We start from the raw sequence: 27,972 nt of genomic DNA on the forward strand, positions 1-27,972 counted from the left end.
CAAGCAAGCATAGCATGTCCCAACTAGTGATCCCCAATGCGAAGGGCACTTTAACCCATGTCATCTATCTGAGGTCAGAAAGCATAATAGATCCCGAATAATCATCCCATCTAAGTCCAACATCAGCCGAATGTCTGATTTCATCACAAGGGACACAAAGGCAACTGATTGTACAAGAGAGCTCAATTTCAAGATTCATCCACACGTCGCTCCCGAAACATAACTGAATTAATTACGATAAAATATACTTACAGAAAACAAGAATTTAAATCTTAACGAAGTCAAAACAACATCCTCCTTCGTGTGACCAACTGTAATTTCTCGATATACCTACTCACAAATGATCGTGGAACCGATCGTATGAAATCACTAAGATAACGAATTCCACCTTTTGTAAAAAAAGATTCATCCACACATCACAATTTGTTCCACATCCCATGTCACATTCCGTGATCTAATCATCCTTGCAAAAACAGAAAAAAAAAAAAAAGCACGGATACGCAGAATATTTTTCCCAATTGTCAAACATTTCCAATGAAATATTGTTCGCGTGTCTATGAATGATAATTGAACAGTAGAGCTTATGGATCAAGTTTTATTCTCACAAAAAGCAAACTCCAAGTCCAATACTCTTGCAAAGTTTAATTTCAAAATTGAAGACAGCAAGACAGCAATGGAAGGTCTTCTTGATAGAGCAGATTCGGTGACCTTGTAGCTAAGTCTCAACATGCCCACCCAAGGCCAATCTGGAAAATATCTGCTCGATGAGGTGAATAGATGTGAAGGATCTCAAACATCTCATAAATTAGGTCTACAAAGAGTGTTCTACCGCTTGGTGGGATGCACCCGCCTCTTTAAAAAATTGCTAGAAAATTTTTTAAAGCAATCTAAGATCGGGGACAAGAATTGTGCTGTTAAGAGTTTGGGCCATATAAGATCAGGGACAAATCATGTTGTCACAGCAGTCTTTGCCATAGCCAAGGCTCCATCGTAAGTTTGATTTCCACCAATGAATCCATTGATATGAACAAAAACACATCCAGGAATACCAGACTTATCTGAAAGCTCTTGATCTCTTAAGCCCCTCCATGCTGATGGTAACTGCTTTCTGCTCTCAAACTTGTAGGGAGAAACTGCCACAGTTTGCACTCTCCAATGTCCACTTCTTTCATCCTACAATTTAAAGTGATACAATTTGTTCAGACAATAGATTTCATAATAATGCTTCTATAAACTAAACTGGCATTGAATGACACATTTACCATAAGTAAGAACAGCATCTTTTACTCTAAATATGCAAATTAAAAAAGCTTTAAAAAATGAGAATTTTTAGGTCTCACTAGCGCAGCTGATATTCTTAGCTGCCAATACAGTGTAATAATAAGCATAATGCCAGATGAGCATGAAATATAACACCCTAGATATAACAATAATTACTTTCACTTTTTTTAAACATTAACATGCTGATCCTTGTGGCTGCTTTGCTAAAAGAACTTGAATCTCTTTAAAGATGATAGAGGGATATTTAACTTAACATACCAGTAAAGCAGATTATCCAGTTCAAACACATGGAAAAAAATATACATACATGCCACTTGGATAAATATAACAATTAATTTATCCTGGATCAATACGAGGAAGATTTGGTCAAAGAGATGTTAATATTTTTAATTATCTATATTATTGTTGGATAATCCAAAAATCATATGCTAGATTATCTAATTTCAATTTGTAACTGAACTGAGACCATAGTTTGTCCCCCAAGGTTAGCTTAGAGTTGATCTAATGCTTATAATTATATAAGTCCATCTTCTACTCTGGTCTGATATCCTTACCTTTGGTCCTCCACCATGTAAATCCTTAAAGCAAGAGAAAACTTCAATCACCTTATTCACCAAGAGAAAACATCACAACACCTTAATCACCTAAGTTTTTCTAAAGTCTACACGACTTGTAGAAATGTTGTTTGGCATCACATGAAGCAACTGAGCCAACCCAAAATGACCAATAAAACAAGAAAGGAAGGAACAAGAGTCAAGGAATCATTGGGACCCAATTTGGGATATTTGTTACATCTACTAAACCTCCTAAATTTAATATTTGCTTGAATCTGTTCTCTGTATTTTCTTGCTAGTTTATTTTCCTGCATGTTGGATTTCTAGTAGTTCCTCTTAAGATTTCAAAGTTATGTTGTGTGCCAGAGTTTCAGGCTCTGGCTGAAACAGAATTGGTTCTGATACCATGGTGTGTCAACTCCCAGTACAATTCCAAACCAGTTGAGCACACAATTCAAATGGATTTTTATCCGATTACGCTCTCACTTAGATTGTTTAACAACAAAATCAATTTAACCAAAAATCAAAAGCAAGATACAAAAATACAATAAGCAATTCAACTAATAATATGACTCCAAAACTATTCAGGGACCAAATTATTTCAGAAGTGAAATTCAAGTCAGTAAGCCAACAAACTCAAGCACAGCTGCCATCATGTTGATATCTTCTTAATTAGATAATCTATCATAAGTGAGGAACATGCACAGTATTTAGGCCTTGGTAACTACAAGATTTACCTGATAAAGAACATATTTAATAAGAGGTTCAATTTTAAGCTCCTCTTCAAGCTCAAACAAATGATGTTTCCACTGTAGAGTAAATACAATGAGCAAGCAATCAGAACATATAAATATACACTAGATAATATTCATAGCATAAGCAACATGGCTAATGGATAAAATAATTAGGAATAAACAAAACAGTGATGGTACAGAAATGACCTTTAACAAGTAGGGGACACGCTATAAAAAGACTACCATGCTTGACTCATTAAATCATCAAGTAACAAGTACCAATATTAATTAGTTCCAATGAATAAAATTTGTCTTTGTAAATTGTTGTTTGCATCCAAATGTGTTAAAAGGGAACGGCCTCTTTGCCATGGAACTGTCTGTCGTTCACTTGTGTAGAGGCATCTGATGAAGCAAGCTTCTGCATGAGCCCTTAATCAATTGCCAATGTTGTTGTGAATGTCACATTTGCAATCTTTTGTTTCGTTAGTACTGATCACCATTGTAAGGACAAAAAAAATTGGTGTAGCACAGTTTGAGGAAAAGATGATGAAAGATATGGATAAATGTACTTCAATCAGTGAATCTCACTGTAGTGACACCTATCAGTTGGATGTCTCAAGACAGGGAAAGCGAATCAAAAAGATCTCTGAAATCCAACAATAACTCTAAAAGTAGACTAAATCCAACAATAACTCTAATCCTCTTACATCTACTTTACAGGCCCAAACGTAGTAGACTAAATCCAAGTTTTGAAAGATGAAACAAACCAGTTTCAACTCTAAAAGTAAAATACAATAGAATAATCATTGATGCAGACATATAAGCATTTGAACAATTTCTCTTTTGCATCATTCTCCCTTACAAAGACAGACTTGACTTTGACGAGCTAAATTAGAATTATCTCTTAAGAGCCAGAAGATTTTTACTCTTTATCTGCATATGTAGTTTTCCAATCTAATGAACAAAATAACATTGAAACTTAATGTGAGATAAATGGATCATGTGTGCAACAGATCATCTTTACAGAATCACATTCAAGCTAACTTGCATTTTGATTCCACATAATCAAGCACAATGGTGATGAAATCTAGAAATAATAATGGTGGAATTCTGCATTCCATCATCATGAAATTAAAGTTGGTATAACATGAAGACCAACCAAAAATATAGGTGAAGACTCAAAATTTCCTTAGTAAAATATCAATCCACAAAATAAAATTTGAATTGATGTTATTTTGTCACAAATCAACTGAATATGCATTAGGACTAATTTTCTACCTAGTATAACCTGGGCTAGCTCCCTGAAGAAAAATTCTCAATAGGTGTACCAAAAAGGCAAGAAGACCTTACAGAAGCTTTAAATAGGAGTTTCATCTCATATATTGTCATTTTCCATTATATTTTGAGAGTTGTGTGAAACTCATATACTCATTATACAACATAATCATTTGCCTAACATCACCATGAAACTATCTGGATATCTCACAATTGTCAAATGGTCCACCGATAATTTTAAGACCTAATGTTTTTGTCAACACTCTTGATTATTGTAAAGGTGAAGTTTGTTAGTTTTTACAAGGATTTCAACTTTCTATTTTTAAAATCCTTCCATTTTCCTTCTGTATTTTTATCACTTCTTATCAATTGAACAATTAATTTATATACAAACTTCATTAAAATTATAAAGATGTTTAAAATTCTTTTTTTAAAGTATATCTAATCAAGCATTTGTAGGAGTCGAGTCTCTGAAAACCATAGTGATGTTTTTTGGCAGTGCGAGACTAACCATTGAACAATGAAAATTATATTAAGAATAACAAGGTTGAATGATACCAGAAAAAGAAATAAACAATGAATAACAAGGTTGAATGATACCAGAGAAAGAAATAAACAATGCACAATTTGGACAAAAATAGAAGGAATGAAATACCTATGATAATTGTTCAGAACTATAATGCAAGGAGAAAAAACTAATAAGAATTTTTGAGAGACATTAATTTAACGCCAACAAATTTAAACTACACAGCAAAGATAGACAAAAGTCACAAAACAGCCTGAACTTACACAGGTTGATAGTGATGATTATCAGTGAGGTCACATAAGTAACTGAATTAATGCAAATTGATGAAACTGAGAGTTGCATGTTGCAAATATCAACTACAAATATTTTTCAGCTATTGTCCTAGCCAAAAGTGCAATAGACATCCCACTAAAGATAGGATCATACTTAATGTCACCATATACTTCCATTCTGTGCGAGCTGAAATGGATAATTTTCCAAGCCAAGAGAGAGACATGGAACAGCTCAAGATGAGTTCCATACTGCCTAAATGGGCATCAAGTTTCGTTCCGGCCAAGTGAGATATATGGAACACCATGAAATAATAGCTCCAACTCGAAATACCATCAGAACACTTCAGATATCAGATAGCTTCTATTGCTTTTAATTTGCTTTTCTGCATTTTTTTTCTTCCCCCTCCCCACGAATAGTATGGACCTACACCAACTCACACTGATACATGATACACCAACCGAAACTAAAATAGCCACAGATACCCAACATCAGAATGCTATTTTAAACCTTTAAGTTGGTAAAGTAGAAGTTTTTATTTATAAGGTGCATCCACGGTGTAGCTTTTTGACTTCCTGTAATTGACATAAGTGTAAAGTTAAATTATTATGAACGGACGATTTTATATCAAAAAAAAATAGGTTACCTGATAGATAGAAGTTCTAATTGGGAATCAGGCAAGTAACCAAGTTCTAGGGAAGCTAGGAAGTGTGAAGTCCTAATTGGAAACCAGACAGTTAGAAGTCTTGATTAGGAATCAAATAGGAAAGTCCTAGTTGGGAACTAAGCATAGCAAGTCCAAGTGGAGGCAGTTGGGAGTTGTGGCATGGCAGACAAGTCCAAGTGGAAATAACTGAGAGTTGTGGTTTGGCAAATCACACTAGATGAATAAGCCGAGAGTTGAACATCTAGTCAAGGTCCGCACGAGTAAAGCTAAAATCAATATCATATTAATTACGCGTATCAAGTGCAAGGAAGGAAAGTTCGACGGTTCCAAGCGACCAAGAGAGAGCCCAAGCAACCGGCTGGAGATAACCATCGACTATTGGAGTTGAGGTCTCACAGGCGACTGGAGCAAGGGGCGAGCGACTGCAGCGTCCAAGCGACCATAAATACTTCCAGGCGACCAATATAAATGGAATCCTGTGATACGGGAAAGTCAGGTAAAACAAGAAATTGGCCTAGCTCCAAGTGAACAGAGGGAGTCCAATCGATCAGAATCGCAGATTACATTTATTACTGGATATGCGTTGCAGTCATATCAATAAACTCCCAGACAACCGAGGATGGCCCAGTTGACCAAAAGGTGTCACTTCAGCATCCGAAGAAAGCTTATAAAAGAAGCCACGAGGAAGAGTTTTTTAACAATCTCATTCTCAACGTATTCGTGCTCACATTTAGTGCTTTTCGGACGCTACTTTGGCCACATGTTGCAACATCGCACTTCATCTTCCAAATACAACAACTCAAGCGTAACACTATCATTACATTGTTATCATATATTATTGTATTCTTGTGTGCTTTATTTTTAAATTTTTTTAAGGTTTCTCCACCTCTAGAATCTTTCTAGAAAGAAGATAATCTTAATAAGAATCAATTTGTTTATGTCATGCGTCTTTACAATTTGTGCTATAGAAATTTTTCATAAGTGAGTTAGTCATATACCCAACATTTAAAATCTCAACCCATGTCAAGGTTTCAATTTCAAACCGAAACAATACCGTTTCGGTATCGTATCTTATTGTGCCGATATAGTTTCAGTATTTTTTAAATATAAAATATATTAACTATTTGTAATATATATATATATATAATGGAATAATTTTATTAAACTTTAATTAAACTATTTAAATTATCTCAATCATACTAGTTGAGAGTTGATTAAAATTATTAATTTAATTAACCTAAGTTCAATGTTCTTCCACGCAATCGCATCCCTACAGATTCCCGACGTCAGAGGCGTCGCTCGAGCTCAGCGACGCCTCAGAACGCATCACGCTATGGTAGGATCAAATCCCTTCTGACAAATCGCGAGAACTCAGCGAGGCCTCAAGGGTGTGCCACCACCAGAGATTTGACTGTGCCGACTTTGGTCTGTGAGTGGAACGAAATTGTTCGCCCATATCGGATGAAACGGCTCGAGATTTCATTCCTTGCATATACCTACTTTACTTAGTTATTCTTTTTCCACTGCATTACTTTGTCCATACTGTTTAGAATTATTCATCCTTTAAAGCTCGTAAAATTCGTAACACTATTCAGCTCTCCCTCTCTAGCGTCGAGTTCGATCCTACAATATCAACAATAATCATAATATTCCATCTTTTCTAGAATAATGAATCAAATGGTCTACACAATATATGTGGGATGGATAATGCAAAAGGAAATTTGTTTAAAGATTATAGATCATTTCCATATTTATTTTATTTACTCAAATTGATGTGTTTTATTTGACTATTAATTTAATTTTATTTGACTCTTAATTTAATCTCAATCTATAATGGGGTCATAATGCATATAAAAAGGTTAAGATTATTATTGGAGACAATTTACATATTTTGGTCATTAGTATAAAAAATCTATTGTTTTTTTTTCTCATCTTGAGATCAGCAATTGAGGCACAACAGGTTGTGTCAAGTGCTGTCAGAGTTTAATCTTCACAGTAATGCCTCCACTTGCCTACCATGTCATTAGCCACCCCACCGCCACTGTGTGTTCCTAATGTTGTTACCCATGTCACCCCCACGAGGTCCCATCCTTTGCATGTAACACTCATGAAACTTATCATCATACTTGTCGACAAAAAGTAAATATTAGCCTAAATTTTAACTTTGAGTGTGTGTTATCTTACTAAGAGACTTACAAACATCCACCTTTGTTTTTGATGGTTGTCTTGGGTAAATACAGCCTTAATTCCAGGATGGACAACAGTTGTCCAGATTTTAGCACCTTTTCCATGATTGATTATCTAAAGAGAAATTGAAGGAAGTTCTAGAGAGCAGATAATCCACTTTGTTCAAATTGATTTACAATGTGATTTTCACCATTTGGAAGGATGACTTAATGCACAGCTGACCTACGACACCTACTCAAATTGTGGAATTTACGTTTTTCTTAGTAGGAAAGCATGATGAAATGGAACTCGTTGGAAGATTAAACTAGTTCAATTTAGATTGTAATTTGTGTCATTGTTTGTCTATTTTATTTTATTGTTAGAATTAAATATGAATTTTTATTGTAATCCAAACTTGGTCAATTTTATTGAGGTTGTAGAGCATAACTAAAATGTCAAGGCTTTATTGCTGCTGAGAGTTTATAAGTTTTGAAATTAATAAAAGTTCTCTTGTTCTCTTCTCTCTAGTAATGCGAACTGTGAGCAGCAGCAATCGCACTTTGGTTGGAGATCACTAAATATGGTTCCACAATTGATCTATGATCTCCATCAATTTTGTAAATGGATGCTATAATTGATTAAAGAGGTGGTGATTATTTGTTACGGAATTTAATAACTAAGATGAACTTGTTATATATTCCCTAACAAACACCAGATAGTAACTAATGCAAACTTCATCAATGTTGCATCCTAAACAGGATGTGGATTCCTAAGATAGGACCTGGTAAACTAAGACAAGTCACTTGTATTTAGATATGCCTAGGCATAAGACTGGCAGGAGAGAAATAAGAAACTTTTCAAAGGTCTGAAAAAAAAATCAAGTTAGTAAGCAATAGCTGAAGTATCATTCTTCAGGACATGGGACACTGGAACAACCACACATTCCAAAAGATGACAATGTACCACCCAAGGTAGGCCAGATGCACGACCAACCATTCATAGATTGCTGAAAACGCGAGTAGCAAATTGTAAACTTTATAATGAACATTAATAGATTTAAATTAATTAAGGTTAGAAAATTACTTAAATGGCATGAATAAGAAAGGGTAGTAATTAAAATAATAGGTATAAATTAATAGAAAATTAACTCTAAAGAAGCTACAAGCTACAAATTTGGCACAATAATTGAACTACTTGACACTTACAGGGCAAAATCTATCCAAAACCATAATTTCACCACTAGGATCAACATTTCCTCTTGAAGCTATACACTCGGCAACTATGGATCTCGCAGGTATCCATGATCTAGCATGAAACCTTAGACACTGCCAACATATGAAGAAATGGATAAAAAATGTCAGCCTTCTGTACAACTGAGTAGTAAAAAAAAAAACAAATCATCAACTAGCATGAATAGAAGTATCCAGGAAGATGAAACAGACAGTTCTTTGCCAACATAGGAAGATGGGAAAACTTACATCCAAGAATTCTCCACCAGCTAGCATCATTGCCTGCTGAAAAGCTTCATTTTCCTTATCAGAAGATTGATCCGGATCCATCCAGTCTAAATTTAGCCGACCAACTCTTGAGGACAAATGTGTATTGTTCACATATTTTGGAGGTTGATCAGTGTCATATTCGTTGATCCCATTATCAACAGCATCAATTGCCTGACAACGGTATGCAACAAGGAATACAAATAATTGTATAAACAGTTGAAACATTAAATATGCCTAAACTACAAAGACCAGATCGACAAAATAAAGATAAAGAGAAGACCCTTAAGACATGTACTAAGGAATGAAAATATCTCAATTAATGACAGGAAACAGTCAGTGAATCAAAAAAGTTAAACACATGAGCTACTAATTGAACAGTATGGAGATATTTCTTTGCAAAATGGTTTTTTTGTGTGTGACAAGACCCATTGACCACACCAGATCTAATTGTTGGAGTTGGTACAATTTTTCAAATCTATTTGAACAAAGCATCAGCAAAAAATTAAAACAGATACAGGATTGTCCAAGCTAAACATAGTAGGTTGCTCAATTATGGCTATACAAACAATAGAGAGAACTAATATTAGTTTAGGTTACTTTGTAGTGTTTAACTGTTGGCAGCATCCACCCCCTCACAAAATCACCATAACATATCATGATCAATGACTCCTACAACTAGGCCCTCCCTTATCACCCTTACCAGTGCTCATACTCACCTTCATTGGAACTCACCCTCACTTGGGTAAAGGAGGGAAAAAATGTTCACTTGGGTAAGGGGAAGAGGGAAAGGGAATGGAACTCACCCTCACTTATGCCCTCCCTTATCACCCTTACCAGTGCTCATACTCACCTTCATTGGAACTCACCCGCACTGATCTCCCCGCCACCCCCCCCCCCCCCCCCCCCCCCCCCAAATTAGAATCCACAAAAGCCACTCAACATCGGCAAAAGCCATTTAGGGACAAATTTATTTCAAAGAATGGATTGCCCCCTCTTTCATAAACATTACTTATTGAGTAAAGAAGGGAACGAGAATGTCATATACCTCATTCCCTCCCCGCTCCAGAAAGTTGGGTCAAGGCAACAAACACTATATGTTACATCACAAGTCTTCATCTTCCACTTAGTTTATTCTCTCAACAACCATATATTTAAGCAATGAAATTACGCTTGAAGAGTTTAGTATTGTTTGACCCAATTAAATGTATATTTATATCTTTATTCAATGATTAAATATACACAGTTGTTGGAAAGAGAGATAAACTTGCAAAGAATATCCACCAAAAAACAATAAAAAAACATTTTTATTTATTATCCACAGAATTACAGCACAATAAGCAATATAGTAACTCTGGCAGATAATAAAGATAACACCAATATCTCCAATGTCTCCAGACAAATAATGAAAATCTAAAATGTTTAGTACAAATGCAGTAGCTCATGATGCCATGCCCTCACCAGTTTGATTTTGCTGGAGCAGAAACATGAGTGCCAATCTTATGCAGATTTAATCAAATAGATAGCATCTCTTAGTGGTAAAGTTATATGCCTCAAAATTAAAGAGCAAAAACGAAAAGTTATGCAATAGGCAAAGTTCACCTCAATAAAGCTTTTGTAAACAGCAAGGTACAATCGTTGTACGTTTTCATGTCCCACATCAAGCTGAAGTTCCTTGGCAATTATCTCCTTCCCATAGTGCTGCAACAGGGAATGACATTGGTAAATTCTATCTTTGAAGAAAGTTGGGAAAAATTTTAATTAGATGAAGAGGAAATATTGAATTATTATCCAGTCCACCACAAAGAAGTGGCAGTATATCTCATGAATCGTGATGTTTAGAGATAACAATATATTTCAATATGATCAGGATCCAAAAATGAGAATGTTAAATATTGATTTTTTAATACAGAAAAAAATCAAATTTAATGTTTTCTAAAATAGATATATACTGTTATATATATACAACTAATATGGTAACATACACACAGCTAATACTCCCCCTCAAGTTGAAGTATAAATATTAATCATGCCCAATTTGTTACAAAGATAATAAATCCTAATTTCATTTAAAATTCTTGTGAAGATGTCCCCTAGGTGCTCACCAGTCTTTACATATCCTGTAGAAATTAAATTTTGATAACTTTTTTCACAAATAAAATGACAATCAATTTCAATATACTTAGTTCGCTCATAAAATATAAGATTCAATGTAATATGAAAAGCAACTTGATTATCACATCACAATTTTGCTGGTATTAAAGGTTTAAGTTCTACTTCGATCAAGAGTTAATATATCCACATTATCTCACATACAGACTGTGTCATAGCCTTGTATTCTAACTTCGCATTGGATCGTGACACAACATTTTGCATCTTACTCTTTCATGAGACTATATTTCCTCCAACAAAAATACAATAACCTGAATTAGATCTTCTATCTATTTTGGAGTCTGCTCAATCTGCATTTGAAAAACTTCAATATGAGTGTGTCCATGATTTGCATACATGATAACTCGTCCAGGTGCTCCTTTCAAGTTAACACAAAATTTGCTCTACTGCTGTCCAATAATGAACTGTTTGAGATGACATAAACAAACTTACAACATTAATCGGACATGCAATATCGGGATGAGTTACAGTAAAGTATTCCAACTTCCAAATCAAACATCGATATCTCTCAGAATGTTCAAACAGTTCCCCATCACCTATGAGGTGCATGTTCTAAATCATTGGAGCACTACAAGAATTTACCCCCAATTTTTCTATCTCAATTAATAGGTCGAGAACATATTTTCTCTGAGACAGAAATATACCTTTTTTACTCCTTGTGACTTCAACACCCGAGAAATACTTTAACACTTCAAGTCCTTAGTGTGAAATTAAGTATGAATAAAAGACTTAAGAAGTGAGATTCCCATAGCATCGCTTCCGGTGATAATAATATCTCCACATACACAACTAACAGGATGATGCTAGCTCTTGATTGCTTGTAGAATACAAAAAAGTCAGATTTGCTTTTCATCATACCAAAATTTTTAACAACCTGACTAAATTTTCTAAATCAAGCATGAGGACTCTATTTTAAATCATACAAAGATTTTCGAAGACGACAAACTCGCCCCGACTCTCCTTGAGCAACAAAACCAGGAGGTTGCTCCATATACACATCTTCTTGCAGATCTCTATGAAGAAAGGTATTTTTTATATCAATTTGATATAAAGACCAATGATGAGTAGCAGTCATTGAAATAAACAATCGAACAAATATCAATTTTGCAACGAGAGAAAAAGTATTAGAATAGTCCACATCATAGGTCTGAGCAAAGCCCTTTATGACAAGATGAGCTTTCAATCTGGCAACTGACCTATCCGAGATAACTTTAACTACAAACACCCATTTGCATCCAATAGCCCGTTTTCCTAAAAGTAAATCGACCAAGTCCCAAGTATCATTGTCATTTAAAGCATTCATCTCCTCTATCATTGCATCATATCAACCGAGAAGAGATATGGCTTCACGGATGCTTTTCGAAATAGAAATAGAGTCAAATAAACAATAAAAGAACAAAAGGAAAACGATAAGCCATTATAAGAAACAAAAGAAGTAGGATAGATACACTGACGTTTACCTTTGCGTAGCGCAATAGAAAGATTGTCGCACGGGACTGGATCTGCTGACAAAGGGGGAGGTGCGGGACCTGAATCAAGTAGTCATCGCCTAGAGTACACTTGAACAAGGTTTAAAATATCGAACCATGCAGAAATTTCGATATCGGACCGGAACGATACAGTTTCGGTACCGTATCATACCGTACCGATATAGTTTCGATATTTTTAAAATATATAATATATTAATTAAAATAAAAAATTTAATCTAAATATTTAAAAACAAAAAATAAAATATTTTTTAAAAATAATTAACTAATTTTATGGATTTTATTAAAGCCTATTTAAATTATCCCGAACTATAACTAGGAGTTGATTATTAAAACTTAATTAAACCCTAAGTTAAAAAATAAAAAAAATCAAAAATTGATCACGCGCTGCCCACTCGCGGGCCGCGCGCGGAGGTGACTCCCGGCCTCGCGCGCCGCCTCCGACGGCGTCGCCAAGCCCCGGTGGCGTCGGCGGCCCCCGGTGGCGTCGCGGGGCCCCGATGGCATCGCCGAGCCTCAGCGGCGCCTCCGGTGGCGTCGTCGGGCCCGAGCGACGCCTCCGGAGGCGTCGCCGCGCCCAATCGACGCCTCCGGAGGCGTTTTCATGCCAAAACCGCGGTGCCGCTGCTGATACCGCGATGGAACGAAAAATTTCGTCCGTATCGCGCGATACGGCTCGGTATTTTAATCCTTGGACTTGAATGATAATAAGCTTGATAGGATATGGTTCCGAGACAAGTGCGGAAGATTTGACAGAAGATACCAATAAATCATCATCCTCCCCCTAACGAGTCGAAATAGATGAAGAACAGAAATAAGATGTGTCTTCCATGAAAATAACATCAATTGAAACAAAATATTTATTAATACTGGGACAATAATACCTACATCCTTTCTGAAGACAAGAATAACCAAGGAAGACACACTTCAAAGTCTTGAAGTCAATATGCGGGCAAATATCCCGAACAAAATAAGTGCTACCAAATATCCTAGGGCTAACAGGAAACAATAACTTATTGGGAAAAAAATATTTTGAAAGAGATCTCACCATGAAGAACAGAGGATAGCATGCAGTCAATGAGAAAATATGTTGTAAAAACTACATCAGCCCAGAATGCTTTGGGAGCATTCATTTGAAATAAAAAGGCTCATGCAGTTTCAAGAAGATTTCTGTTTTTACGTTCTGCCATATTATTTTGGGATGGAGTATCAACATAAGAGGTTTCATGAAGAATGTCATTCTAACCCATAAAAGCTTGGAATAAATCGGACATATATTCTTTGGCATTATCACTTCACAAGGTGCGGATGGACATAGTGAACTGAGTTTTAATCTCAACACAAAATACACAAGATAGAGAAAATAACTCAAAATAATTTTTTATTAAATATAACCAAGTTACACGAAAATAATCATCCACAAAAGTAACAAAATATTTAAATCCAAGTTTAGATAAAATAGGATAAGGACCCCAAATATCAGAATAAACTAATTCAAAAAGAATAGTAACATGTTTATTATTCTAGGACTCGAACTAAAACGGTGATATTTTACAAACTGACACAACTCACAATCTAATGAAGATATCTTACTACATTGTAGACAAAGTTTTTTGAACAAAGAAAGAAATAGATGACCCAACCTACAACGAGTCTCAAAAGGAGAAGCGACAATCGAGCAAGCAAAAGATTTTAGGAGCGATGTGTCAAGAATATAGAGGTCTCCAAACTCATATCATTTACCAATAATCTTCTTCGTCATAAGATCCTAAAATAAACAATGATTAGGAAAAAATAAGATGCAATGGTTAAGATTACGAATTAGTGGACTGACAGAAAGCAAATTAAAGAATAAATTAGGTAAATGTAAGACAAAGGACAGAGGAAGCAAAGGGATAATATTTATAGTGTCAAACCCACGAACACAAGATGGTGACCCATCAGCTAAAGTAACGATAGTGTTAGCTTTGGACTAGAAAGTAGAAAAGATATTAGAATTACCTATCATATGATCTGTGACATTAGAATCAATGACCCATTTGGAAAATGAAGAAACAAGACATGCTTTGTGTTTACCTTAATCAGCAATAACAATGACAGAAAGATAAAGCCTTGAGTGATTCTTGATATTCTAAGAACTTGACAAATTCATCTGCAGAGATAAGAATCGGTTTATCAGAGGGATAATTAGTGGATGCAATATGGGCAAAGTGTTTTTGCTAATTTTTATACTTAAGTTTTCTACACTCAAACTTTGTATGACTTGGCTTACGATAGTAGTTGCACACAATACCACTAGAATTTGACGTTCGAGTTTAAAGGTCCTATGAGATTCCTCCTTTATTTCCACTATGACTAGTTGATCTTCCAAGCACATAATTAATATTGCGACTTACCAAAGCACCAGTATGCGGAATGGGTGTAGTACTTTATATACGGAGAACGCAATTAAAAATATCATGTAAAGAGAAGACGTCAGAACCAAAGAGAACTTGTGACTTAGCAGAAGTCAAGAGATAGGCTAGCACGGAAGCTCATGATAGTCATTTGCTCTCGTTGGCATTGTTAAACCTTCACATTAAGTTAAAGGGCAGCAACATATTAAGTTTCTCATATGTCTTCTTGAACACCATAAAATAATTGATAAGACTGATCTTGTTTTTCCACACGATAAAAGATTTTGCAAGCCTCATACATAAGAGAGGGATTCCCTTTTTCATAGTACAAAAACTCTAAATAATCCATCAGTTCTTTAATAAATTCACAGTAATTGATCAAACCTATTATATCACTAGCAATATAATCCCGAATCTGAAGGAATAAACGAGCATCCTCTCTAAGCCACATCTGCTTTAAATCATCTTTAGAGAATCATCAATCAAATAACCATCTTTATCAATACTTGGGAGATAAAGACGAACAGTCTTACTGCAGTCCAAATAGTTCGAACAATTCAACTTATGATATGTGATTTTAGACATCATAGGCATCACATCCATTATAATGGAAAACTTATTTTCAGTCATAAGACTTTATCCCAAAGGAAGTCAAATAAGAGAAGAATCCGAAGGAAGGTCAAGACGCAGCTGTTGATGGACGGCAAGTTAATGGTCAAAAAGGGCAGCGATTGTTGTTGCTCGGTGCACGGGACACGAGTAGGTGTTGCTATAGGAATTGAGAAAAGCGGAACTAATTCTTGCTCGTCGCTCTTTGTTGTTTTTGTTGTATTCTCGATGCTGCATTAGGGCTGGAGGCGGCAGTGTGATGTAGTGATCACAATGCCGAAGAAGGGTAACAATCGAACAAGGGATGTGAGTCTCGTACAGCAGTTGAGGAAACCACTTACTCTCGAACAAGCGCGAGACAAAGCGTGGGCGAGTTCGGAGACGGGCAAGAGGCGGCCAAACGAACACGGGGCCGAGAGCTCGTCTGGTTGGTGCGTAGGCATCTGAGGCAAACATGAGGGGGTTCGCACGATGTGTCAACAAACATGGGAAGAAGGGATTGTAGTGGCTAGCTTTATCACACACTGATAGGTGGAAAACGAGAAGGTAGCACCAGCGGGGATGAAACTTTAATTTCGAATCACTAATGTTCTAATGCCATGATGCATGATGGAAAGAATAGAATACCTTTTATTAAAAGATGAAGTATATTTATATACAAAACTAGAAATCTACTTAGGAGACTATATATAATTATGTTAGCTAATTAACAGCTAACATAATTGACAGCTAATAGATATATACTGCTATATATATACAACTAATAGGGTATCATATATATATATATATATATATATATATATATATATATATATATATATATATAAACATCAACACTTCTTCTCCCAGAACCAGCATCAGCAATCTGCAGCTCCTCCCTCTTCCTCTTCTTCCAGCCCACAGCAGCAGCCTTTCTCCTTCCTTTTTCCAGCAACAGGAGCACTAGCAGCAGCCCCCTTTTTCCTTTCCTCACTCTCCCAGCATTGCTGCAGTAGCAGCTGGGGCTAGCAAAGGCTATCGCCAGAGCTAGCTGAGGCCGCTGGTGAAGAGGGAAAAAGTTCTGCTCCCTTCCCTCTTCACTGTCCCAGCAGCCTTATTCTTTTTATATTTCCAGCAAGCAACCTACAACTTTCTTCCCTTTCTTATTCCCCTCTTCCTTCTCTTTTCCAACATCAGCCTTCATTCTCTTCTCAACGGCAACAACCCTAACTCTCCTTCCTCTTCCCCATGCCACCAAGACCAGCAGAAGCGTGCCTCTTCTCTACTGCCCTTTTTCCAGCAACCCAAGCAGGCACCAGATTTCACCTGCAGAAGGCATCTTCCCTTTTCCTGTTCCAACAACAGCAAGCAATTCTTATTTCCTTTCTTCTTCCTCTTCTGCAGCAACACAACACCAGCAGTATTTTCCTGTCTTTTTCCTTTTTCTCCAGCAACACAGCAGCATCAGCATTTTTCTTTCTTCTTCTATTTTTTCCAGAAACATAGCAACTGCTGCTGTCAATCGTTGGAGCCGTACGTGTTGGGACCGGTGACGTCGCTAGAGGGGGGTAAATACTTTCTTTCATCTAGAACGGGGCATAAAAATCTTCCTTCGCTTGAATGAAATCTGAAATCGTATCATAGTCGTGTAACTAAACATTAGTTTCTTATTCTTATCATTCAATGAGCATCTTGTATTTCATAGAAATTGGAGATAATATAGTCCTTATGTAGGGGCCAACCTATCCAACTTTTAGGCATCAAAATAAGGGATTTTTTATTTCGTTGTTCCGATCCATCGTTTGCTCATCTACAAACGTTAATGCGTAGCGGAAAATAAACCAACCAAGCATAGAACAAAACACAAGCACACAAACCAATTTTTACGTGGTTCATAACCTCCGATTCCTACTCCACGACCTACCTTCTTAGCGTTAACACCTTCCCAAGGCAAAGAAACCTTTTAAAAACACATGTTCTTACAATGATGGAGAGAAAAACAAAAATACAATGTAAACAACAATTTACACAAGTAATCTTTGCTTCGCCCACTATTTAATTGTTTTGGATTGCTTTTTGAAGGTCTAGAATGCAACAACACTTCCCCTTCAAAGTCTCCAAGAATCAACGTCTGAAATCCTCCACAAAATCTTCCTTTATGCGCTTCAAGTCGGGATTAAAAACCATCTAACAGTCAACTGCTAAATCCCATCAATCGATTGCTCTAGTCAAGATCCAAATGTTGCCCTATTCTGCCAACCCAATGGCTCCATCCAGCTCACTGTCAATCGACTGATGGCACCATCAATCGACTAATGGCAATTAGCCAAGCTCCCGAATCGACTCGGAAATTTTTTATTCGCTCCAATAGTTTCATCAATCGAATTCCTTACTCAATTAATGCATCAATTGACTACCATTACCATCAGTCGATTAATCATACCGCAAACCCTTTAAACCTCCTCAAATACCGAATTTGTGATTCATCAGTCAATTGTCAGTCCATAGCAATCGATTAATACCTCTATTTTAGTCTTACCAAGATTGAATTCTCACTTTGCCTAGTATCCGATTGATCTCAATCCACCAAAACTTCCTTTATTTAACATCCGATCAATCTTGACCTATTGAGACTATCTTTATCTAACATCTGATCAACCTTGATCTGCCGGGACTTCATTATTACCTAACATTCGATCAACCTTGACTTGTTGGGAATTGTAGACGATCAACCTTGACTTCACCCATGTCTAGCATCTGATCAACCTTAACTTATTGGGACTTCACTCCTCGTGTCTAACATCTCGTCCTCCATGACCTGTTAAAACTTTTCAATTTCATGCCTAACAATCGATCCTCCATGACCTGTTAGGACTTCCACCATTACTAAGCGTTCAATCAATCTTATCTACTTAGACTTTGCATCTCATGCCAAGTGTCTGATCCTTCATGATTCACTTGGACTTCCCCTTTACCAACTCCCAACTCCATGTTAGACTTTCAGCCACTAAATATCTGATTTTCATAACCCACTTAGACTTCGTCTCTCATGTCAAGTATTCGATAGTCCATGACCCACTTGGATTTCGTCACTGTCAAGTATTTAATCAACCTTAGCCTATTTGACTTTTCACTCAACCATCAATCATCAACACCCAAAACAATCTTGGTCAACCTTGATCGAAAGACAATTGCACCAATAATCTCCCTCTCCAACAATCTCTCATTTTACTCGACTCTTGCTCATCCGTCAAGCATATTGATCAACTGTCAAACATCTGATCAACCTTGATCTACTTGACGTATCACTCAACCTTAAATATTGAAACTCAACTCGAGCCAACTCGAGCTTAGTCAACCTTAACCAGAGGTCGATTGCACCAATAGTAGAAACCAAAATGAAGAGACACCAACCCAGGGCTTTTGCCTAAATCAAGAAGGACAGTAGGTTTTCCTCATTTCTAAACCTCCCAGTATTCTCGTTCAATAAGATTGTTATTCATATGACGATCAACTAAAAGTAAGAATTGGAAAATTAATATATGTTGATATCGAAAACTAATGGATTAATTTGAATTAATTATGAATTTGTTGCATAGGTTTAATTTGCCAACAGATCTATCGATGAAACATCGATGGAAAAACATCTTGAGCTATTTCGTCTGATACGAGGAAAAAATTTTGTTCCGCCCGCGAACCGAAATCAACACGATCAAAGCTCTGATGTCGACCACGGCAGGCCCTCACGACTCACCTAGAAGGATCCCCGCCGTCGCGCGATGCGTTCGTAGGCTTCGTGGGGCTTGAGCAATGCCTCCGACATCGCACACGGCAAGGATACGTCTTGTGAGCGTGGAACAGGGGAGAACATCGAACTTAGGTTTAATTAAATTAATAATTTTAATCAACTCATAACTACTATAATTGAGATAATTTAAATAAACTTAATTAAAGTGTAATAAAATTATCTCATTATATATTTTTAAAAAATATATTTTATTTTTTATTTTTAAATATTTAGATTAAATTTTTTATTTTTAGTTAATATATTTTATATTTAAGAAATACCAAAATTATATTCGCATGCCACGATACAATACCAAAACTGTATCATTCCGATCCGAGACCGAAAATTCAGTACGGTCAAGATTTTAAACCTTGTATCTACTCAGTTTTATTGATTGAGGGAAAAAGTAATATTTTATTAGAATTCCATTTTGGATTGACGTATCTAGAATTGAAAATCAATAAACAAATTTGGTATTTGGCAGTAATAGGAGTCATGTAGGAATTGGAATTATATTAAGGTAGCTGATCAAGATTTGATCAGTCTCATGTTATTATCATTATTGGATATTTATTTTGAGTTCCAAGTCATTTTTAGTATTGTATTTGTAGATACTAGTTCAAGTGGAGCACAGTGATTTGTTGTCATTCAGAATTTTTAATTGTACATAAATATGGATAAATCTATCCTTTGACCTCTATATGTATTTATTTTTGCATGAATAAATAGATAAAAATTAGATTATATACGTTTATATAAGTATTTTTTAAAATGGATATTAAAATAATATTTAAAAATAGTTTAGATTTTAAAATAAAATCATTAGGGGTAAATAATTAATGGTATTTCATGTTTATACGTGGGTTTCATATGAGAATTAAAATGGGAAGGATTGTTTTAAAAATTAAAAATGGATTATTCTAAATTAAAAGATGATAATTAAAAATTATCTTAATTAATGATAAAAGATGATAGTAATTTTGCAATAATAGCAGTACCTCTAAATATTAATAAACAACTAAAAGGAAAATAATATATGATTACAGATATATTATATATTCATATATATACAAGAGAAAGAACTTTACGAAGAATAAAGTTATGAAATTGTTACCTATTTTAGTTCATTAACCTCGTTAATAAAATTAAATTCGTGCACATCTTTCATGTTTACCCACTTAGCATTTTATTTCCTTGACCTCTAGTATTATAGGCATAAACACCCGTTTAACATCATAATTGACTTTCGGTTAGTACATATATGTTGCTCAGAGATCTCCATTGACCTGTTGATTCATGGTTTGATTTTTATTTCGATGTATTTTTATTTTGTTCATTTGATCTTTTATTTTATACAATTTTGGTATACTTATAGTAAAAAATGCATAAAAAAATATATAAAATTTGTTAAATTTCTTGGTTGTGTTGTTTATATGGGTCTTAGTTCCCTTTTATCATATTATCACAAAGTAGGGTACCTGCTAATATGTGAAAAATTACACCTTGAGGGAACTAATCAACAATACAACTAAGTGGTAATATAATCCCTCACAGAACTCACAAATCATAATTTATAGAGATAACAATGTCTTTCGATATAAATAATCAACTTTAAAAGATGAGAATATCACTACAATTATATGCAATCATTATTTTGTTGTTACGAGTTGGCAAGGATCAAAATTAATTGAAAAAGAAGCTAACCAACGTTTCCACTCGAATGTTGTCTTTCACCTTCAGCCTCAAGTAGGAATGTAAATAAACCAAACGTTCATGAACAAGCGTGTTCAATTCGAGAAAGCTCGTTTATGTTCGTTCAATAGTAGAAAAGTGTATAAAATAAACAAAACTCATGAACAATCTATGAATAAACTTAATTATTTCTTAATTTTTAATTCAAATTCATAAAAATATAATAATTTATAAATTTTTATAATCTTAAATTAACGTTAAACGGCAATAATGTTAGTTGATCTTGATAAAAAACTCGAGCTCGGCTCGAGCTTGATAAGATTTCTAGTAAACAAGCTTGAACAAACTCGACAAGTAATTAAAGAAGCTTGGACACAACTACACTTGGCTCAACTCATTACACTCCTACCCTCACCCTCAAGGTATACTTCAATATCACAAATTTTTTTCCTTATTTAAAAAGAGAAAAAGGAAAGCATTAGTTTATAGATGATTTTATAGAGGCACCATTAGCTCAAGTAGTTTAATTAAGGAATTTGATCCTCAGACCTGCTCCATCAGTATTTGACTAGCCATTTCACCAACGCAAGGATACTTAGTCATTCTGTGATTCTCTTGGTCCCATTCTCATAATTGGACAAAAAAATTCCTGTAGCTAAATGGTTTAAATACTTGTTTTCTACACAGGAAGAAAATAGCTAAGAAAAGAAAGAGAATAGGAATAACTACTCATTGGCAAAAAAAAAAACGTCCGTTGATTTCATTAGAAGAAAAGAAAATGCAAAGGGAAACTTAAATTTCAAAACTTATTCATTAAAACAGTAAAAAAAAACGCTAAACTAACTAGATTTAAAATGAAAGTTTATTTTTTTATTTTTTAAGATTAGATTTGACCTTGCATTGTTTCTACCTAAATCGCATAGAAGTGATACAAAAAAATTCTCAAATCTTTTTCTTCCCTCCCTTTTATCCATCAAAGAGAATGGAAGGAAACTATGGCTGGAAAAATATTTCTATGACCATATTTCCCTCTAGGTTTCACTATGACTGGAAAAATATTTCTATCACCATATTTCCCTCTAGGTTTCACTATGACTGGAAAAATATTTCTATCACCATATTTCCCTCTAGATTTCCCTTCCCACGTAAGGAATACACCTGAAGTGTTGAAGTAAGATTATCCTGTGATTTTTGTATGTTCCTTTTGCATGAAGAATGAAGAACATGTTGAATGTTCTGACCTCCCACAGATTTCCAGAACCTCTTAACACAATTAATTTATTATACTGGCCATCAGGATTCTAAAGTAAACTAAAATAAAAGAATGGCTTTCCACTCTTGGTAAGCCCTTAAAATGCCCAATCAAACCACTTAAAGATCTTGTCTCAAAATCTCTGGCATAAGTATCCTTATGCTATAATAAAAACATGACATGTTAGCTAAATATATACTAAAAACAGCAGAATAGGCTATATTAGCCCATGGTAGAGGTGCTGAAACATGGATAGAAAGCTGAAAACAGAATTCTTCTCTGATAGAGGATAAAGGATAAGTTCTTAATCTATAAAATAAAAATCATCTGTTATGAAGACTTAATTGAATACCTTGTAGACGAGCCCAGCACTACTAAGCTTGGTGTTGAACCCATAGCCAAAAATTTCACCAAATCCTTTTTGATGATGATCATAATGGTCTTGGCTAGGATCATACACACCGCCAACATCAAGCACCGCATCTAGCGTTTCAAGGAGCTGCACATTGGTTTTTGCAAAAATATATATATATTAGTTTGCAAAGTCAACAAGCAGGACTTATTGGCAAATGAAATGGCACATAATGTTAAACAAAAAAGTAAGAATGTGTATGCCATTTCATTTGAATTTTTTGCATTTAGCTGTCATAGTCATAGTGAACATTGCAGATTATTTGAAGACACATGTATAACAATGAGAAATGGAGTTTAGCAAATCACTGTCATCAATGACAAAATCTATCAAACGAAATAAGAATGCCAATTCTATAATTCATGCATGTAGTGGGCAGTGAGATTAGAATAACCAACTAAAGCACCATATTAAACAAATCCCAATTATCCAAATAGTTTCTAATATTTTCTTTACATCTTTGTACTTGGCACCAATTCTTCGCCGAATACAAAATACTTTACTTTAAGTAGATCATAAGCATTGCAGCACCACATAAGTCATTCAACGAATTCATCTGTTCTCTGCTTCCTTAACTTTTCTACAAGTGTTATTAAGAAATAGTATGATAACAAATGAAAAGAATTTCTAACAAAAACTCATGAACCAATAGTTCAAGGAATGACTAGATGCTTAACAGATTGTTGTCCTGGCAGGTCACAGGTCGAGAATTCACAAGTCGAGAATGACCAATGCTTGGCAAACGTGGAAAACCCAGAAGTAGAGTTGAGCAAAATTTCAGTTCAACAGAAATAATTGACCAAACTGAATTAATTCAGAAATTCCATTCAATCTATTTGAAAGTTTGATTTTTTTTTCTTAAAAATATCGATTAATTCAGTTAAACAGTTCGGTTTCGATTATGAATTTTAAAAATTGATTAAATTGATTTTTTATTAAATAAAATATATATTCAGGTTTTTAAATTTTTATTAAACCGATTAAGTTTTTTTTAAAAAGATTTAATATTTTTTAAATTTTTTTTTTAAAATGATTAATTCGGTTACCAACCGAGTTAATTGATTTTTTATAGAGTCAATTTGTTGGGTTTTAATAGTACAAATCGATCAATTGATCAAACAAAATATTTGATTAGCTTGGTTTTTGTTGGGTTTTAATAGTACAAATCGGTCAATTGGTCAAACAAAATATTTAATTAGCTCGATTTTAACAAATTCGGTTCGATTTTAACCGAATGCTCATCTCTGCCTAAAAGAAAGATTTCTTAGCACCAAAAGTCCCAAAGGGGACTCTTAGCAAGTAACTTTGGGTGAAGTTAAAGTTGAGTGTGTCTGTGTATCTCTAGCTCGGTTACTGATGGGAGTAAGCTTATGCACGAACTCATCCTTAGAAGTGGTTTGAGTTTGATTGAGTCGACTATGTTTCCTATCGACTAGTTAGTTAACTCATGAGTTATACTATATAATTATGCATTATGACTACTACTTCAAACAATAAAAGTTAAGGTCATTCTAATAAGATGCAACAATATCATTTAAAATTGTGTCTCATTAAATGTTTTATTGTCTTAATTCATTGTGTTTCTAGAATCAAGGTTGAAGATAAGTTTCTACCAAATATTCAGAGTTGCTCAAGTCAATCAATGAAAATGGTGACTCAATCAATAAATTTTATGAGACTTCTTCACACTTACAAAAAAATTCAAAAATTACATGCTTAATCGCTTGAATATTCATTATTTTAGTGTCATATGACCTTATGTGGCTAAGGTGGTAAGTTCCATCATAAGATTTGCACAATAATTTTATTACAATTCTTGCAAATGATCATTTCATCATAATGTTTAGACGTAATGTTGAAATTGTCTCAAATCTGACTATGACGCAATCATAGTTAAGGTTATCTGATGACACTCTCGTCCTATCTTTAGTGCCCTGAAGCTCATCTCCTACTTCAGTGATTGTCACCACTTCTTCAACTCGATGATGAGGTGAAGATCGATGGTGAGCTTGTTAATGGTAATTGCCTTTAAGTCTTGCCCTCGAGTCATCATAAGTATCAACTTTGGAGGAACCTCATACATAAACTAGGTGGAGTCATTGGATCTCTATAGACCCAAGAGGATCTAATATTTCCAACTCCAGAGTTAGAGGCCCCAAGCACCATAATCTTTCATTATATCCTAATATAATTTTTAAAAATACATATATATTAATTATCTATATCATAGGTGCTCGCCTGGTTGGGCAAAGCGCAGTCAGGTGAGCCTCTTGCGCTTGGGCAGTGACCCAAGCGCACCTTGTGAGAGGCGACAGGCGCGCTTGAGATGTGATTTTCTCGTCTCATTGAAGTGAGACATACAGATGCAAATCAAGCCTTAAAAAAAAAATTTAAATCTCAGTCCATACTTTAATTACCCTTTTAATTAATTACATAGTATGCATGTGGTACTTATTTCTCTGTGTGACTCTTCCTCTCCCCTAAAAAATTAACATCAATCTCCTTTGCATACTTATTTCTCTGCATGACTCTTCTCTCACCTACAACATCAACTTTGATCTTCTAGATTTAGCTACACTTTCTTGCTTCAAATTTTGGTAGTTTTTCTCCTTTTGTTTCGTCATAACATCAGTATGTTTTTTTCTCACAAATTTAAATTGTAAATTAGTTTGAATTTTTTATTATCGATTTTATTTTTTCTGTCACTAGTTGAAATTGTAAATTAGTTCTAAATTTTTCTACTAATGGTTCGGTTTTATTTTCCATCACAAATTCAAATAGTAATTAAGTTCATAAGTTTTCTAGTGAATTTTATATTTACATTATTGTTTAATATTTTATGGATTATAGTTTTGTTAATGAAATATTTTGGCAAAAATTCCCTATATATATTTGAATTGTAAAAATTTATACCTGAAGAATCTTACTTCAATAAGGCGTGCACCTCACCATGTGTTGTGGACCTCAGGCTTCAGAGCACCTAACATTTTTGGGCATCTCACGCCTTAAATAACTATGATCTATATGATGGGAAAAAATATTCTTTAATTAAATAAATGCACTAGTAAAATTTAAAATTAAAATGCTATCTTGATGTGAAGAGCTACACTATCAAGGTGAAGGTATGCTTACAGCGTTGATGACAGCCCCATGAGGATTTATGAGAATTTGAGAGGGAGATTATCATAAAATAAATAACACAATAATAAAAATTAAAGAGATTAATAAGGGGATTAGAGAGATTAAGTGTATATGATTGAGAATTGAGAAAATGTAAATTAAGAGAATGAAAATGAGAATTATGAGTTGTTTGAATGGAGGATAAGGGGTGGTATTGGGGTTTATTTATTGGAAAATTTTATAAACGTTTTAGAATTTTTTGGGGTCAATTTGGTTTAAGTCTAATTTAACCAAATAGCCTAAACTAGTCATTATTTTAAAATTTTCATGGTATTTTAATCAAATTACACCACTTAGCCACCAAAGTTTCTCAACATAGTCCAAACACGGGTCGTCTTTAGTAGCAACTGCCGATCCCAACTCATATAATAAGTCAAACCTAGCACAACACAGCTCAGCCTTTAACAACCCATGTTGAGCACTACCCACATTGTGTCGGGTCACACCGTGTCTCAAACAATCCGACCCATTTGACAACAGTACTTATAGGAATCAAATCACATGTTAAATTGTTGACAATTTTAATCAATAGATCATCACAATCTTTATCTCGCCTCATTAGGCGAAGAAGAGTAAAAGAAAGAGAAAAGCATACTAATAAGCAAGTGATATCATGTACCAATATATCACTCAATGATTTGATAATTCCATACACAATTAATCACTAGCTTTGAAGCAAATGAATCTCGTGAGCACAGAATTAATCTTATCAAAATTAGACTCATTTAACTCTTTTACATAAAAGAAGTATTTTATCATAAACTTTAAAGACAAAACAAAAAGTTATTTTTCCATATCATTAATAAAAGACAATTGACAAAAAAGAAGTAATTCGATCGTATAGCATATAGCCTATCCATAATAAATGTCACTAATTGAATCTCATTGTCCATTCCATAGTTAACATTGTAAATGTCATAGAATCCAATCTCTTTAAGATAATGTTAGGATTATGTCATTCAAAACATTAATTCCCATTTGATATGTTTCCAAATGTATTTTGATTTTAATCTTAGATGTGTTCACCAAAAGAAGAGGATATATAGATGTAACCTTGACTTTGATATCCAAATACACTAATAGGTGACAACTTTCTTATATTAACACTATTTGAATGATCTAATTGTTTAATTCATTATTCTACAGTAAGCTCTCTTATTACAATCAGCTTTGATTGATTCGAGTTTATTTTTAGAAGATCACACTGTTTACATGGACACCAAAATTAAAGTTTATGAAAAACTATATAAATAGCATGCAAAATCTTGTCATCCATGTTATCAATCCTAGTGAAAAACATCCAAAGGAAACCACATTAAGCTATTAGTGATATGTAAAGTTGCACCATAGATCTATACACAATATAGATTTTCTTTTGTTCTCCATTTTAGTTCCTTTCTTTTTGACTTTTTCTAAGAGGATAAGGAAAAGCAACCTTTCTCACTAAAACATTCAAAGACAAAAAAAAAAAAACTGTTCTATAAATGATTGTCTTTTCCAAATTAAGAACATTAACAAAGGAAACAAATTGTTTGCCTGGGGGTCTCTGGTTCGGACGATATCGGCACTGGAGAACTTGTCAGTGAGACGGATTAAGAAGCATCCCAGGGCCTCATCGCAGTGGAAGCTGCCGTTGTGGGTACCGACCCTCTTGACAGTAGGACTGGGGGATCCAGTAGAGAATGGCGCAGGAGGACCGGATTTCCGCGCAGCGGCGGCGGCCATGATAGAGGCGAAGTAGCACCCTCGTGTGCTGCTTCGCGAAGCTACCGGCCGCCACCATGAACCCCGAATCGCGAACATACCGCTACCGAGGGAAGAGTTTGAGTAGGGCAGGGCTTTAATGGGAATCTTGAAGCATTGGACTGGCCCAAGTGAGCCCACGACCTACTTTCAAGCCCCTGGTCTCGTTGGACTGGCCTAAGTGAGTCCACGACCTTATTTCAGGGCCCCGATCTACTAGAATATATATATATATAATAATTAGATATCTTGTACGATTATTTATGATTCAAACGTCTAAAATAGAAATAACAT

The 27,972-nt window shown here is 34.8% G+C and overlaps 1 protein-coding gene across 1 annotated transcript; it reads right to left on the reverse strand.

Moving 5' to 3' along the window:
- Positions 1 to 359: 359 nt before the first annotated feature.
- Positions 360 to 27,738, reverse strand: LOC141847730 (uncharacterized). The gene is made up of 7 exons (XM_074735800.1): positions 27,472 to 27,738; positions 22,696 to 22,842; positions 10,572 to 10,670; positions 8,952 to 9,143; positions 8,679 to 8,798; positions 2,573 to 2,644; positions 360 to 1,173 (listed from the first exon to the last, which is right to left on the reverse strand). The coding sequence occupies exons 1-7, from the start codon at positions 27,736 to 27,738 to the stop codon at positions 949 to 951; spliced, it is 1,122 nt and encodes a 373-aa protein (XP_074591901.1). The 3' UTR covers positions 360 to 948.
- Positions 27,739 to 27,972: the final 234 nt, after the last annotated feature.

The sequence above is a fragment of the Curcuma longa genome, chromosome 16 (genome assembly GCF_044706935.1).
Source record: "Curcuma longa cultivar G26 ecotype Majalengka, Jawa Barat chromosome 16, ITB_CL_G26_1.1, whole genome shotgun sequence".
NCBI lineage: Eukaryota > Viridiplantae > Streptophyta > Magnoliopsida > Zingiberales > Zingiberaceae > Curcuma > Curcuma longa.